Source organism: Vicugna pacos, chromosome 20 (genome assembly GCF_048564905.1).
Source record: "Vicugna pacos chromosome 20, VicPac4, whole genome shotgun sequence".
NCBI classification, from domain to species: Eukaryota; Metazoa; Chordata; class Mammalia; order Artiodactyla; family Camelidae; genus Vicugna; species Vicugna pacos.
The window spans coordinates 27,500,625-27,518,366 of NC_133006.1; the positions used below are offsets into that span (position 1 = coordinate 27,500,625).

At 39.1% G+C, this 17,742-nt stretch overlaps 1 protein-coding gene across 7 annotated transcripts in view; it reads left to right on the forward strand.

Annotated features, from left to right (window-relative positions):
- The window catches only part of RIPOR2 (RHO family interacting cell polarization regulator 2), a 179,217-nt gene that overhangs the window by 125,787 nt on the left and 35,688 nt on the right, over positions 1–17,742 (forward strand). For 6 of the 7 annotated variants that reach the window (XM_015234615.3, XM_006198598.4, XM_031688148.2 and 3 more), the window contains 5 exons: positions 9,042–9,168; positions 11,943–12,098; positions 12,825–12,903; positions 14,566–14,589; positions 15,645–15,698. In XM_015234615.3, the coding sequence (XP_015090101.2) occupies positions 9,042–9,168; positions 11,943–12,098; positions 12,825–12,903; positions 14,566–14,589; positions 15,645–15,698 (440 nt within the window). The remainder of the gene's footprint in view (positions 1–9,041; positions 9,169–11,942; positions 12,099–12,824; positions 12,904–14,565; positions 14,590–15,644; positions 15,699–17,742) is intronic. The other variant, XM_072945581.1, reaches the window with a different exon arrangement.

The window sequence follows — 17,742 nt, forward strand, 5'->3', positions numbered from 1 at the left end:
CAGAGTTTCTGAAAATGAGTTTCTTTTTCTTCCAAGCTAGTGGAACCTCTGTCTTCATTATCACAATCTTTGTGTTTCTCAAGAACCTTACTTTTTATAAAGCACTTCCTCATTTTTGGTATGTTTTTAGGAGAAGTCCTGCCATCTATAGGGTTGGTAGGAAGTCAGGTTAGACGATATCCAAGAAGCCTTGCGATTGTGAGACTGAATGATGCTGTGATCTCAGTTGAACCATACACATGCTTATCTATTAAAATGGAGAGGAAGAATGACTACTGTTATCCTTTGGATACCAAATTTGAGGTTCAGCAAGTTTAGTATGTGCCCAAGAGGCCGGCAAGAACCCCTGAGCTTGGTTCTTCCATCTCTTACTAAGGAGTGAGTCTGTGTTGTTCCTTGAGTTTTTTCATCCTTTCACATCACTTGTCTTAGTCAATCAATGTAATGTCTCGTGCATGTATTTATCATTTGGTTAGCAAACAGTGTTGACAACTGAGAAGCAAATATTAGCCTTGCCTTGATTTATTCTAAGGCGTACACTAAAAAAAAAAAAGCCAATGACTTAAATATATCCCCCCCCCCTTTTTAAGATTAGTCAACTGTTCTGTAATAGGTACCTTACAACCATATAATAAGCAGACACCTATTTTTGGATTCATCTTAAATAATCATTTAGCATAACAGGCTATTTACATCCAGCCCACATGCCTCTTTCCGACAACTGAATTATACTTCTGCCCTTGACCGAGATGTGGGGAAGCAGAAACAGGATGGCATTGTTAGGGGAGGAGAGCGAAGGAACAGATAATCGGGCCTGAAGAAATGACTCAGAAAGCACAGTGGGGCCAGTGTGCGGCGTCTTACATGGTGTTGTGGGGGAAAAGCATCAAATCATGAAAATACTCAACTCTCAGCTGGTTTCTTCTTGATTGAGCTTTTCCTTTTCAAGCCCTGATTCCTTGGCCCTGCCTCTTGCGGAAGAAGTGATGACTTTTTCTGGAAACTGGTAATGCTGTTTCAAATGGCTTGATTGATGTAAAACTCACAGGCCATAAAATTAGCTCATCTGAAGTATACAGTTTGAGTTTTAGTAAATGTATACAGTTATGCAACAGCCAGGACAGCACAGTTTTAGAGCACTTACACCACCCCCCAAAAGTTCTCTCATGCTCCTTGGTCTACTTCCATCCCTGGCACCCGGCAAACACTTGGGTTGATTGTAGAAGAGTCTTCTTCTGCCAGCATGTCACCCCAGCAACCTGCCACTGTCCTGCTGGTCTCAGTCTAACATGGTCTAACATGGAGATGGCATAGCTTTATAGCTGTGCAGCTATTGCTCTCTCTTTTTTTTTATTTTTTTGAGGGGTATCCTTTACTGAGATGAGTTTTATTATTTATTTATTTATTTGGGGGCAGATAATCAGGGTTTTTTTTTAAATGAAAATACTGGAGATTGAACCTATGACATTATGCATGCTAAGCACACCCTCTACCACTGAGCTATGCCCTCCCCTCTGATTTCTAAATTGACATTCACCCCCCAAGAGAAGTGCTTTGGTGAGAACTGAGATATTCTTACTGACTTCATTGAGAAATCATAGAGATCTGTCATTTATTTTCTGTCATTAATGAGCATCTTCCAGAATCACCAGTTTGTGTTCTATATTAAAGAATTTGGTTACATTAAAAAAAAAAAAGGAAAACACCACAAAAAACCTTACTTTTTTTTTTGAAAAAAGCATTCTTTTTATTGAGGTATAGTTGATGTACAATATTATATAAATTTCAGGTGTGCAACATAGTGATTCACAATTTTAAAAGGTTATAGTCCATTTTTAGTCATTATAAAATATTGGCTGTATTCCCTGTGTTGTATAATATATCCTTGTAGCTTATTTATTTTATACATATATTTTAAATTGAAGTATAATTAAGTTACAATGTTGTGTTAGTTTCTGGTGTACAACATAGTGATTCATTTATACATATATATTCTTTTTCATATTCTTTTCTATTACAGTTTATTACAAGATATTAAATATGGTTCCCTATGCTATACAGTAGGACTTTGTTGTTTATTCATTTCATATGTAGTAGTTTATATCTGCTAATTCCAAATTCCTAATTTATCCCTCCTCCACCCCTTTGGTAACCATAAGTTTGTTTTCTATGTCTGTGAATCTGTTTCTGTTTTGTAAATAAGTTCGTTTGTATCATATTTTAGATTCCACATGTAAGTGACATCATATGATATTAGTCTTTCTCTGTCTGACTTACTTCATTTAGTATGATAATCTCTAGGTCCATCCATGTTGCTGCAAATGGCATTGTTTCCTTTTTTATAGCTGAGTAGTATTCCATTGTGTTTGTGTGTATGTGTGTATATGTATGTGTTTGTGTGTGTATATATATGGCACATCTTCTTTATCCATCGTCATCTGTTGATGGACATTTAGTTTGCTTCCATGTCTTGGCCATTGTAAACAGTGCTGCTGTGAACTTTGGGATGCATGCATCTTTTTGAATTAGAGTTTTCTCTGGATATATGCCCAGGAGTGGGATTGCTGGATCATATGGTATTTTCAGTTTTTTGACGAAATCTCCATATTGCTCTCCATAGTGGCTGCACCAAATTACATTCCCACCAACAGTGTAGAAGGGTTCCCCTTTCTCCAGACCCTCTCCAGCATTTATTGTTTGTGGTGTTTGTGGACTTTTTAATGATGGCTGTTCTGACTGGTGTGAAGTGATACCTCATTGTAGTTTTGATTTGCATTTCTCTAATAATTAGCAGTGTTGAACATTTTTTCATGTGCTTATTGGCCATCTATCTGTCTTCTTTGGAGAAATGACTATTTAGGTCTTCTGCCCATTTTTTGATTGGGTTGTTTGTTCACAAAAACTTTACTTTTCAAGGGTTAAGACAAGTATGGCCAGCTCTTGTGTTATTGTTTTTTTTAATTTCATAATGTTTGATGTCCTGCAGCTCTGGCATGTACAAATGCTAATGTTCTCTCATTTCCCATGGAGAAGCCCTGGTGTCGTCCTTGCAAGGGTTCACTTTGCCTTTGATCATATCTTAAAATCTGAAATAAACAGTGTATATAATGTAGACTTGATGGCCTCTCCTTTATTATCCAAAGAAGCACATGAATAGTGGGTAGATCTAAGTACTCTTTTAAAGATGACTGAAGAAAAAAGCTAATTTATAAACCCCTCAACATCTTTCTAAAAAAATGTCAGGGGTGGGGGAGTTGGGTATAGCTCAGTGGCAGAGCACATGCTTAGCATGACATGAGGTCCTGGGTTCAATCCCTAGTACCTCCATTTAAAAAATAATAAAATAATTTAACATAAATAAATAAACCTAATTACCTTCTCCTCTAGGGGAAAAAAATCTGATAGGAAAAGCAGAATACAAAATTTAGATGCATTGTGCTCAAAATTTTTATTTTTTACGTGAAAAGGAAAGAGTCGAAGAAAATTAAAGGCACCAAAATTCTGCTGGTGGTTGTCTTTGGATGATAGAAACAATATGGCTCTTCCCTCCCCTTCCCTGCCCTGACTTCTTTCTATTTCTCTGTGTTTTCCTAATACAGCAGAGTGCTTTTATGGTTGGAACAACTAAACATAATCTAATGATTCCTGTTTCCTTGAAGGAGTCTTAGTGTACTTAACCTAACAAGCAATATTAACATTCCTTCCAGCTGACTGGTTGCTTTGCCCAGTTACCGTATAGGTTAATCAGTGCCTCTAACACTTTTACTGTGAACTGATCGGTTTGGAGATTCATGCCTGAGAGGGGATGGAAGGAGGTCAGCCTGTCTTACCTGATCTTCAGGGTTCCCTGAAGGAATTGTTCACGTCTGGGGAGAGAAGCTTGCTAACTCAGGCTAATCAAATTCACAGAAAAGTATAAGCCAGGATACCAGAGTATAGTGGGAAATGGAACTGTCGCATATATGAACTTTCCAAACATTTTTCTTCCAGTTTTGCTGTTTCTCCTGGGAGCACTGTTAGGAGCTGCGTTTTAGGGTCTGCTGCCCTCCTGTGATAGATGTCCTGCATTGTCTGTCCTCCAAGCAGTGCTCCAAGGTTGACTTCTGTCATTCATTCATTTATTCTGAAGATCAGGATCTCTCTAAGTTCTCCTAATAGCGGGCTGTTTCCCACTTTGAACTGCACTCACATTGCAACTTTTATTTCTGGTCCAAACAAGGCATGAGACCTGGCGGGATGAGGGGGAACCTCTTGATCCCTTGATCTTTCTTTATCTGCCTCAGCCACCTCCCCAGACTCTGCCATCTCCAGACCCCATGCCCTTTCTTGTCCAAAAACTGCCTGCTGGTTAGATAAGCTACCTTTTAGTTTAAAACAAACGAGGAACTTCAGGTCAGCTGGTGGCTCAGAGCACCCACTTTTGGCACCGTGTCATAACAGAACATGTAAAATCCTATACTCATTTCAATTTCAAAAGACTCTGATATGTGTTCAGTTGGATCTTAGCATTGCATAGACGGGGAGAAGGCTGAGGTTTTATTGCATGAAGAGTCAAGAAGAGAAACAACTGTGGCTTTCTGGTTTCTGTGCTGAGAAACTCAGCTCAGAATGGTAGGGTTTGGTCAACTCTTAGGGTGCTTAGGATTCTTTCCAGAAAGATTCTGTTCTTCACAGAGATTGTGGGAATGGCAGGCGGGGGTGGGCACCTGGTTTAACAGCCTGGACCTCCTGGGACAAAGCAAATTTGGGGGCAAACCATAGCAGCTTCACCATTTGCTTCAGATTTGAAACCTGTCCACGATTTAATGCACAAAAATGAATGCTAATTCTGCTGGTATTTTCAGAAAGACCAGGTGAGAAATCGATAACTCAGGGACTAGAAACATTTTTCAAAGCCCTGGGAGTTTCAAGTAGTAGCAGCCAAAGAAAAGTTTGTTGTTTTATGTGGAATTTCTTGCATATTAGATACGGTATTTGGTGAACCTTAGCAATATGTATTGGGTATAGTGCGTACTACCAGGAGTGCAGTCCCATTTCTAATAGTCCTTCAGACGGAAAAAAGGAAGTGGTACATAGCTCACAGCTCATAATAGGGATTTTATTGAGGAATCTGACTTGTTCTGGTATAACCATAATTTATGAAACCAAATACATTATTTCTTAGAAATCATATTTCTTCTCTGCAGGACTTTTAAATATAAGCAATTGTATAAACAGAACGGATACCCATCAAAGTTATCTTATATGTTCTTATATGTGAGGTCTCTTTTCTGGACAACGCCACATGCCTGCAGTTTCAAAAAAGAATTTTGCATCATATCTATAATACATAAATACATTTCCTTTATAAAAACTCAAACAGTGTAGAGAAATTAGTGTTTCTGACTGCCATTCAATCCCACCTCTCTATGGACTGTGTATGCTTTCAGAACTTTTCTGTTCCTGTACATAATTTTATTTTGTTGTTTTTTCAACATTCCTGGTATTATACTCTATTTTGTTCTGTAATTTGTTCTGGGAGTCTTTCTATGTGGGCTTATTATTTTTAACTGCTGCATAGTATTCTATGGTTATGCCATAATGTATTAACAATTTTTGTAATGATTAATATTTATATTATTTTCATTTTTCCACTATTATACTGACTGTCATGAACATCCCTGTATATACCTTTTTGTGAATAGGAGATAACAATCAGTAGATGTGGCATATTAAAGGGTAAGTATCTTTTACATTTTAAATAGTAGATACTACCACTTTGTCTTCCAAACTTTGGGTACGACATGACACCTCTACCAGCAGTGATACTGCAATTGCACTACAGTGCTTTCTTTAGGTGAAGGCTTTGGTTTGAAGGAGCGTCTGCTATTAAAATGCCAGATTACAAGGAACCAGTTTTAAGTCCTTAAAGCCTGAATGTAGCTTTTGGGGTAGTTTTGCTGGAAGGAAGCAGGTCCGTGAGATTCTAGGAAGCCAGGGAGCAGCTGGAAAACAGGGTACCAAGAGGTGGGAGTGGCACTGTCAAAAAGATGATAACGGAGTTGCAGGATAACTAGCTGCTGGGGCAGTTGGAATACTAGTAGCAAAGAACTACCACCCCTGCTTCAGAGTTAGGGGTGTGGGTGGGGGAGGTGCTCTGTGTACTCTCGTCGCTCATTCCACCTGCTCGCCCGACCTACGCCTTTTCTCCAAGAGCCTGACTTTGTGCAGAAGCTCTCAAACTTATTTTACGACCCTCCTTAGGCAGTGTGTCAGCCTCTAGGGGAATTGATGTCGAGATACAGATCTCAGCCTGAGCCAGCTATCAGCCAAATTCTTTTCTGATAGATAACAATCATTTCTAAGACCAGATAGGCAAAACAGGACATTAACAAAACCTGCTCACCCCATCCTGTTCCCAGGGGTCATCCATTCAACAAGTAAATGTAATGAAAAGCTTCTGAGGATTTTACCCATCCTAAAGCAATTTACAATTTTAGAATCCAGGACCAATGTTTGTTTTGTTCTCTAAAAGCTTTCGAACCTATTACTGAAAAAGAGGAAGAAGGAAAATGATTGCACTATGCAGTTCTAATGTTTAATTCATTGAATGAGACTTTGAAGTTTTGCAAAGAGAAGTTTATTTAAGACTCTTTTTAACAGTTGGATTTGAGAAATTGTAGCAGATTATTTTAACTGAATCCCAATACTCAGGTTTATGTTAGTTGAATTAGAATGCTTGGGGGAGTGGCTGTCAAGCATCAGTAGATGAAACCTCTGATTCTATGGATAAGAGAGAAAAAAATCCTTTTGGTATAAATATATATTTTCTTGGAAATACAAGACAAATCCAGTTTAAATATTTCAATTACTGTAAGTTTTTTCCCTGTGACCAAAGAATGCCATGATGCAACAGAGCTACTGAACAATAATTTATAAAATGTGATACAATGCTAGTAAAATTTGCTAAGTTGAGTCTTTAAGGTGGGTTTTAGGTTATAAAATCGTTGAGTACAGAAAGAACATAGTTTCCTGATATTTATTACATTTTGTTGATCTTTTTCTTAATATTTATTACATTTTCTTGATATTTATTACGTTTGCATGTGTTACATATCACGATAGCACAGGCATGCTTTGTGAGCTTAAGAAGATGTTTGTAATGAATAGTGGACAGAATTCTTAGTAAGCAACAAAGAACGCTTAGGAGAACCTCATTAAGAATTTATGTGAATTGTGGTTATTTTTGAACCTTGGGGGTGGGGAGAAGTAACCAGAAAGAGCCTTATTTGCACTATGTTTTGTCCTGCCTTTTGTGCACTAGATATTACTGCAATTTTTACTGCAAATTTCTGTCTAATTTATCTTTTATTGACATTTAGTTGATTTACAATGTTAGTTTCAGATGTACAGGAAAGCAATTCAGTTATACATATGTGTGTGTGTGTGTGTGTGTGTGTGTGTAGATTTTCAGATTCTTTTCCATTATAGATCATTACAAGAAATTGAATATAGTCCCCTGTGCTGTACAGTAGGTCCTTGTTGTTTATCTGCTTTATGTGTTTTACTGCAATACTTCTACTTTGTTACTTTTAAAATTCTAGAGAAGGCTCCAAAACTTAAGCCTCCCTGCCCCCATCCCTAGCTGGAGTGGGTGGGGATCGTGTCCCACCCAAATCAAAGAGCAACCTATTGCCTATTGCAAAACCTCTTGCCAAAGGAGTCAGTGCCTCTACCGTGCAAGAATGCAGACAAACCAGGACCTGCTTTCTCCTGGGGTGGGTGGACAGGAGGGGATTTAAAAACCTGCAGCCTCATGGGGAAGGGGGCTATGTTCTCTCTTTGGGGAAGCAACCCACTCAAACTTCCTCCCCTGGCTGAGCTGCTTCAGATAGCTTTGAGTAGGACCCAGTGAAGTTGGCCTTTCCATTACATCTAGATGGACTCAACAAGTGTTTCGCTGCTGTTTTTTTTTAAAGCTTTGTTGCTTGCTGGGTCTTTCGAGGGCAATTGTTGATGCTATGCAAACACCAATTTGGTGTGTGCTCAGTTTGGAAGTCTTTAGTCTGGACAGGAGCTGTGTCCCATTTTCTCCTGCTAGCCGGTCCCCGTCTCTGGACTGAGGTTACCAGCTAAGACAATGGTTTGTGCTTCAACTCTTCCCGCTCTGAAGGCAGAAGAATTACCTAACTGTTCTAGGGCAGTCCTTTGGGGGAACTAACCTTGGGCTTCCGTCCAGCTGAAGTTGTGTTTTGACAGCTCGTCTTGGTCAATGGTGATGAGTCTTTCCAAAAGGCGAGCAAGCGACCGAAGTGGGGAAGAGTGTGCTTTCTGCTGTATTTCCTCCTTGCTTTTCCTGCCTCTTCTCTTGTGTTCTTATCATAACCTAGATTATCACTACATTTGTTAGAGCTCTTTGTGCTTTGCTTTTTTCTCACTGCCACCATCACGGCACGATCTAATCTGTCAAAAGGTACTCAAGAGTAGAAAAAGGGAGAATAGGTTTAAGTAAGTTCATCTCTAAAGAAACCTAGTGTTTTTGGCCTTGTGACTTCTAAGTGTAGAATTCTACCCCAAGACTCGCCTGTGTTTTGAATGTGATACAGAACCCATCTGAAACTTGACTTGGCCTATTTGTGCGCCTTTGCTGTTATTGTTCTAAATGGAAGAAAATATTCCAAAGTTTTTGTGTTTTTTGAGGGCACGATTGAATGTTGTTTAAAAAATAATCTCTCTTGAAACATTATGCTGTACACCAGAAATTGACACAACATTGTAAACTGACTGTACTTCAATTTAAAAAAAAATAATCCCTGAAGAAACCCTGAAGTGACTGGTCATGGTGTGTAATTTATATTTATTTATGTCTCAGTATGTTTCTTCACCTGAGAACTGAACCTTTTGACTTAAGTAGAACATGTCCTAGAAGGAAGCCTTCCAAGCACCTAATGGCCTCAGGACTCACCTCACCTCAGGTCACCTCCTGTTATCGTTGACAAGCTTGGCGTGTTTTCTGTTGGAACCTGCCTCTCATTTGCCATCATCTTTCCATTGTCTTACAGGACTACCATCCAGACCCCCAGAAATCATGTTGGTAGGATCCCAGTCCTTCTCGCCTGGAGGGCCCAATGGGATCATCAGGAGCCAGTCCTTTGCTGGGTTCAGCGGCCTTCAGGAGAGGCGATCCAGGTAAGTCGTGTGTGGTTCTCACCCAGGATGCAGCTCGAGAGGGATGCGTGCTATGATGCTCTGAAGAAGGTCTACATGCATGTGGCCTTATGAAAACACACACCTGTGTTATTTTCTTCTCTTTCATGAAAAAGATGTAACGTTCCCCAAATTACTATCATTTAGAATTCCTCTTGCAAAGAAGTTGTAGGATTAACTAGCAATATATGTGTATAGTTCTCCCTACCCCTACTCCACCCCACCCCATTTTTTTGGATCTTTTGATACCTATTGCCAAAGTACCTCCAAATGTTTAAAGCCCTTTAACCTCTAACCAGCAACAACAGAGTTGCCTTTTTCTACACATCTATTGATACCAAGCATTTTGTAAAAATCTTTTCTAGTCTTTTATGTTGTCCCTGATGAGGTTAAATGTGCTTTCATAAGTTTACTTGCCTTTTGTATTTATTTTTGTAATAAACGGTTCATTTACATCCATTGCCTATTTGGTGGGGTGGGGTTGAATATTTATATATATTCTTACAGAACAGTAAAGTCTTTTTATTCAACCATTGCATCACCATATATTATAGTCTTTTACCCTCTCGTTTGAATTGCTACCCTATTTTTTTAGCTTTTTGACCCCCTTCACTGATTTTTCCTGCTACCCTCCACTCCTCCAAGTCCCAGCCTCTGGCAGCCTCCAGTCAGTTCTCTGTATCTATGAGTTTGTTTTTTTTGTTTGTTTTTCTTTTAGATTCTACATATAAGAGACATCATACAGTACTTGTCCTTGTCTGACTTACTTCACTTAAGCATGATGCCCTCAAGGTCCATCCATGTTGTCACAATGGCAAGATTTCATTCTTTTTTATGGCTGAATAGCCATTGTGTGTGTGTGTGTGTGTGTGTGTGTACCACGACTTATTTATCCATTTATCCATCAGAGGATACTTAGGTTGTTTCCATATCTTGGCTATTGTAAATACTGCTACGATGAACATGGGGGTGCATAAATTTTTTTGACTTAGTGTTTTCATTTTCTTTGGATAAATACCCAGAAGTAGAATTGCTGGATCGTATGGTAGCCTATTTTTAATTTTTTGAAGAACTGCCATACTGTTTTCCATAGTGGCTGCACCATTTACATTCCTAGCGACAGTGCACAAAGGTTCCCTTTTCTCCACATCCTTGCCAACACTTGTTATTTCTTCTCTTTTTGATAATAGCCATTCTAACTGGGGTAAAGTGGTATCTCACTGTGGTGTTTTTTTAATCTACTTTATTTTAGTTATTTTGGGGGGAGCATTAGGCCTATTTATTTTTTTATTTTTGATGGAGGTACTGGGCATGGAACCCAGGACCTCATGCATGCTAAGCATGTGCTCTAGCACTTGAGCTGTATCCTCCGCCCTTCACTGTGATTTTGATTTGCACTTCCCTGATGATTAATGAAGTTGCGCATCTTTTTGTGTACCTGTTGGTCATTTGTATGACTTCTTTGAAAAAGTGTCTGTTCAGATCTTTTGCCCATTTTTTAATTGGCTTGTGTTTTGCTTTTGAGTTCTATGAGTTCTTTATATATTTTCCATGTTAACCCCTTGTCAGATATGATTTGCAAATATTTTCTCCCATTCAGTAGGTTGCCTTTTTATTTTGTTGATGGTTTCCTTTGCTTTGCAGAAGCTTTTTAGTTTCATGTAATCTCATTTGTATACTTTTGCTTTTGTTGCTTTTGCTTTTGGTATCAGATTCAAAAAATCATCGCCTAGACCTATGTCAAGGAATTTACTGCTTATGTTTTCTTTTAGGAGTTTTAGGGTTTCTTCTGGTCTGGCCTCTTAGCTTCCTAATCAGATCAGTAGTTTGGGTTTAAATTATCAGGTATTCATCTTAGCACTGCAGGCTACTGCCACTAACAGAGATGTTGAGTTTTATGTTATACCTAGGCAAAATTTACTCCATAAAAATAAAGTTTAAAAAACATCTATCCTTCCAGCTACATGTGCCGTTCTTTACTTTAACACTACAGACATATCTCAGAGATATAGCAGGTGTGGTTCCAGACCATGGCAATAAGGCGAGTATCATAATAAAGCAAGTCACACGAATTTTTTGGTTTCCCAGTGCATATAAGTTATGTTTCCATTATACTGTGGTCTGTTAGGTGTGCAATAGCATTGTGTCTAAAAAAAGTATGTGCCTTAATTAAATACTTTATTTCTAAAAAATGCTAACCATCATCTGACAATGCAGGGTTGCCACAAACCTTCAATCTGTGAAGAAACGCAGTATCTTCAAAGAACAATAAAGTGCAGCACAGTAAAATGAGCTGTGCTTCGATATTGTATACAGAATTTGCAGTTCGTCATGCTCATGGCCCTTTATTTAAAAAGTATTCACTCACATCCCAGTTGAATTTAATAGACATGTATGCCTGATGTCATATTTTTTTGGTTGGATTATATCCTTCTGCCTCTTCATTATCTCCACCTTAGAAATGTTTGTCCTTGGCCTCCCATGAGGTTTCGGTGCTGTGACATGTTTTCACTCAGAGTGTACGCTACCTGAGTCCAGGCTTTGACGCAGTAGCCTCTGCCCTGCAAAGCTTCCAGATTTCAGCAGCTAAATCTAATATCAAGAAACTAAATATGGGATGGCTCAAATCTATTAATATACATGGGGACATTACCTTCCCCAAAAGACACTAATACAAACACAAGATGACTGAAAGGCATTTCTTTGGTTGGATGCCTGAAACTCACAATTTTGGCTTTTCTTTTCTCTTTCCATAGATGTAACTCCTTCATTGAAAATCCCTCTGCTCTCAAGAAGCCTCAGGCCAAACTGAAGAAAATGCACAATCTAGGACACAAAAACAACAGTCCTCCCAAAGAGCCTCAGCCCAAAAGGGTGGAAGAGGTCTACCGGGCCTTGAAAAACGGACTTGAGTAAGAGCATGGACCCTAATGCACTGAAATCTTTTGACTTTCTAAAATGCCCAGGAGAGTCAGAAAAGCTAGTCTTACAAGATAATTTTAGAATGTCTATTTCTGTAGTAGATATTGTATTATTGCAGCATAATTGAGGAAGCCTGAAATAAGTCCCAAAGATGTGAACTCTGGTGGATTTCCATATCCTATCCAAACACTGAAGGGGACCTGAAATAGTAATGTGTTTCTATTTAACTCTGTAGTATTGGATTCCACCAAAACAATGGTAGACAAGCATATCTGTTTTAGAAATTGCTGAAGAAGGGTTCTGAAACCTTCCCAAGTATATTCTAGGGATGCTTGGTCCAGAATAAAACTTCCCCAGTGTGTGGTGAGATATGTACAATCAGTGTTGATGGAACTAGATAGAATTCTGTGAGCCCAGACTCAGGGCTGACTCCAGAGTTGTCTTGCCCCTCCCCTCCCGACTGGTTTTTCTTTCCTGGACTCAGCCTCATAGGGGTCCTCCTTTTAGACCATCTGGATAGTATCAGATACAACTGCTAGGGCTTTCAAAATGTGGAGCGATTGAGAAAATAAAGAGCCTCTTCCCTGCCAGCCCTGCCCTCCACAGAGCAAGGTTTAGATTCTTAATTCCCCTTCAGAAGGGAGAGGCCAGTAATAGCACCAGATTCCAATTGACAGTCACAGAGTTCACGATTAACGACTCTCTTATCTTTGCAGCGAGTATCTGGAGGTTCACCAGACTGAGCTGGACAAGTTGACAGCTCAGTTAAAAGATATGAGAAGAAACTCTCGCCTGGTAGGTACCCTCCAATCGGTAGGATGTTAACAAGGTGGTCTTTTATTTTGGCTAAGTAACTTCTCTTACCCAGTGGACATGGGGACGAGGAAGATGCTTCAAGAAAAGTAGATCCGAGGGGAAAAATACCCTCTGCTTCCTGATGTGTATTTTAATGCTTTATTCTTAACATGTTTCAATATTTTCCAAACATGTTGATGCAGGTGAAGTTTGTAATTAGGGAAAAATACTTTTTAAGAAATGCTCTGTATCCCTCCCCCACCCCCCGCCCCAGGTAATATAAGAAAGTGATAGTTGGAGTTTTCCTACCATAGTGTTAGTACAGAATTTGGAAACCAGAACTTTTGCTTTATCTCCAGTTTTTAAACAATGTAGTAAGGTCAGTGCTATCAGCGAGGGAAAGGAGGCTCAGGAAAGGAGGAGAAATCAGAGGAGTCCTTGAGCCGGTTCAACCACACATTGTATTGTTGGAGATGCTTGCAGATGTCCTCTATTCTAATGAATCTGTGAGGACTTGTCTGCTTAAAGAGGTATTTCTAATGATTTTAAGTGATTTTGTTAAGTTCCAAATGATGTTACACCTTAATGTTTCGAGGCATCAGAAAGCCCAGGAAAAGCCTGCATATGTGAAGTACAGATAAACATGAGTAGTTGTTATCTTTTTCTTTTTTAAAAAGATGTGCTTAAGGAGGGAGGGTATAGCTCAGTGGTAGAGTGCATGCTTACTTAGCATGCAGGAGGTCATGGGTTCGATCCCCAGTACCTCCAGTTAAATAAAAATAATAATTAATAAATAAACCTAATTACCTCCCCCCAAAACAAAACAAAATAAAATAATTTTTTTAAAAAGATGTGCTTAAGTGTATATTGTTGTCCTTTTCAAAGACTCAGAGGTTAAAGACTTCATAGAGGTTAAAGGTTTTACCTTCTAATGATATTAGAAGATAAATTGCTTCCATTTACGTGGAACTCTCAGTGGAATGGCCTTCAGAGCTTTTGAATGGCCTTGACTGTCCTCAATGGCAACAAATGTTCCTCCTTGGAGAACAATGGTGTTTGGATGGAGGAACTTCCGCTGGGACCTTGTGTTCCATGGAAGCCCTCCTGCTGGGGGATGTGGCTTAGTGTGCTGATTCTGCTGGGATATTGTGAGCACACAGGAAATAAACTTGCTGTGAAAACAGTTTGTGAAAAGCGTATCACCAACCTCAAGGACTCTTCCTAAATGCCAAGTGTTATATGTTTAGTCAGGAAGACAGGCCCTTTTTTTTTTTTTAAATACATATAATCACTGCTACTTTTTGTTAACAACATTTTTGTTTTAAATTTAAAGTGAACCTATATTTATGTGCCCCTTGATATGTAAGAGAGGAGAGCTCAAAGCAAGTGAAAATCTTAAGACTCCCAGGGGCAGAGGGGACTGGATGGAATTCTGGAGACAAAGAGTATAAATAAATATTAGCTCTTAAAAGTATCCTTACTGGTATTTCAAATAATCTGGGTTTTTACTCTTTTTAAGCAACATCAAAATGTCCAACAGAACTTTATGAGGCTGATTATTTCACTGAGGATGCAGAAATGCAGACAAAATCCTTCTGTTAATAATAGTAAGGGTTTTGAGGAAGATATGTTTTAATCTGGATACTCCTTTTTTTATTGTAGGGTGTGCTGTATGACCTGGACAAGGTAAGTTGTTGTTCTGTGTTGGGGAGTCACTGAGAAATAAAACCCTTCATCCTTGAGTAGAAGTCAGTGATCTCTGAGGTGCAGTAAGATCCTAGAGAAATGATGATTTTTCTCTTCCTAAAAAAATTCTTTATCTAATGAGGATGATGAAAATGTATAGACCCAGTGTGTTTGTCACTTTCATAAAAACGCCACCTGGTTGCAGGGTCCCTCAGTGGGCTGATAAGTTTAAGAATTTCCCAGGTGTTTGAAGGTCCTTTCTAAAAATGAACTATCATCTTTCATCTAATCAAAGACAACTTTGATTGGAAAACACATTGTTATTTTAGGTGCCTCTAAGAAAAAGAGTGATTCCAGCTAAACTGTGACACAGTTCTTTCTTTTCACTTAAAATTTGTATTTCATACTTAGTGACAAAACTCTCTTAGACCTATTTTAAATGTAGGGTTGGTTTTTTTTTTTCAGTTATATATGGTGCTGTCTCTTTCCATGCCTTTCTGTGTGTAGATACCTTTAATGCTGAATCATAGTATAATCTGTTTGCAGATATTTTAAAGGTGAATTAAATTTAATGTACGTTATAACATTTATAACTCAAATGGGAGAGATGACACATTACCAACTACGATTATCTTGGAGTAACACAGGCAGTAGCAGTTGTAAAATGCACCCCAATTTCAGAGATATTAAAATGCGGGAGGGAAGAAAGTCCATCTTCGAGCTGATAAAATGTTATCACGACGGAGTTTAAGTATATACCAATATGATACTGTCCTGTCAGAAATCCAGTGAATTCCATTCTGTTGCCCTCCCTTGATGTTAAGCACCAGGATTTCAACAGCTAAGTCAAGTCTGTCGCTTAGAGTATTGATTCAGTATTTTTACAAATACTTGCCACATTGATGCTAGAGACTCTTTAAAGTAGCAACAAAGATGGGAGGAAAAGGGAAATAGCATTTTCTGGTCCTTTTGAGTGTAAGATAAAGATATCCACCCAGGTCTAATCAGTTAAACTAAATGGCTGTACTTTTTCAAATTTCTTCTTTCAATTCCAGCAAATTAAGACGATTGAAAGATACATGAGACGCCTGGAGTTTCACATTAGTAAGGTAATTGACATTCCTCTTGTCCCTGCCTTTGGTTTTTAGTTCTCAGTCAGTGATCCCTAGGCCTTCAGCCTGAGCATAGCATCTAGTCCATGGAGAATTTCTTACCCAGTTGATTCCTGAGCTGATGAGCAATGAATTCCACCAACAGGCAGTAAAGATGGAGGAAAAATCAGAATGGAGAACCGAATTATCTAGCACATTATTTTTTACTCTACTTCAGTTCAACAAACACTTATTAAGTACTTCCTATGCAGCATGCACAGTGCCTGATAAAAGATACAGTCTCAGTGTTGTCTGGTTAAAGATGGAACCAAATGGACCCTACAGAAATCCTCTTGCTTGCCTAACACTCGGGTCCCACATTCAACTTGGTACCCCCAAAACCTTCTTCATGAAAGCCTTTAAAGTACCTAAAGTCAGCTGCTGTGTACCTCCCTGAATCTTTCTCCAGTTCCTTCCGCTCTTCTTCACACAGCTTGGTTTCCAGGTTCCTTTTCATCCTCATCGTCCCCCTCTATGTATACCAGGTTGTCGGGGTCCCTGACATCCAGTCCTGAACCCTGCAAATAGCTGACTGATGGTCCCGCCAGCCTAGTGTGGAGTGGGACTCTCCCCCCTTGTTCTCGACACCATCAGGTGATATCCGTACAACCTGGAAACAATTTCCCTTTGAGGGCAGCTAAATTACACCATTAACAACTCTTGGTCTCATCTGCACCCATCAGCCCATCTTCCAAGTGGAGAAACTGGAGGTTTTAGTGGTTCTCTCTACTAGGAGTCAGAAGCCTCAGAGTCTAGTTTCATCTCTGCCAGTAGGCTTGAACATCTATGTGGACCTTGGCTTTCTACTCTGCAATGAGGCCAGGAGGTGCATGTACTCAATCTAGATGATCCTAAGAATCCTTTCCAGTTTAAAATTCTGTGATGATGTCTGTGTCTGTAAACATGTGTATATAATACTGCCTTTGTACATTCCCACTTTGAAAGATATTTATTACCTCGGCGAATTTGAAATTGCTGCTTTTTCTGAACTCAATAAACAAAACAGTGACATCCGTTAGAAGATACTTAGGTGACAGGTGAGCTTTGAAATTACTGTTTAGTTTGAAAAATAGCAAGAAAACAAAATTAGTATCAGGTAAGAGTGTGTTTATCCACCTTGTGTCCATCACTGTGAGATATAACAATCCTAGTGGCTATAAGAGGTCGGTGGTACTCTACCTGCAGCATCTTATGCACAGATCCCTAACAAATCCTAACAAAGTGTACTTAATTGAATAAGTCAGTCAATCCATTTATTTGATGAGAGCCACTGCTGACATCTAGATAGAACAAATACTTGCCTACAGATGGGTGGGTCTCTGCTTAGGTGAGTACATAGTTATCCTTCCTCCTGAAGGGTAACTCCCTTTGGCTAGATAGGTTGATATTTAAATGGAAACAAGAATAAACTTTTCTTTAAAGGCAAAGTAGTACACTAAGTCATTAGGGCCGTATTACTAGTCCAGTGAGCAGTGTCCTTATTAAGAGGATTACAATCTCAGAGACTGTGGACCCAGTAGGGGGGCAGAGGACTGAAGGGGCAGTCTCCCAGGAGGCCATGTGGGTGAATGTGGCCTGGCCTGCATTGGAAGAGGCCCTTGTGTTTCTAAGTCTTGAGGGGAACCTCCCACATGAGAACAGTCTGCCCTGTTTATTTAAAATTTCAGATTCCTCGAAACATTTGAAAATGGTAAGGCACTAGAGAATTGAAAGAATCTTCCATTCAATAAAAATGAAAAATAAAAAAAATTTAATTTTTAAAATAAATAAATAAATAGAATAAAAATTTCAAATTCCTTGCCCAGCCCTAACCTACTGAATCAGCATCTTTGTGTGGGGCCTAGGTATCAGCATTTTAACAAGCTCACCAAGTGACTCTGAGGTTAGTTTTAAAGTATGGGACCCACCCTTTATGCCAATCACCCAACCAAAGGATCTTATAAGCAGATATGGTCACCTCTTCAGTCCTATACCTCTATCTTAATCAGAGAGAAATCCACCA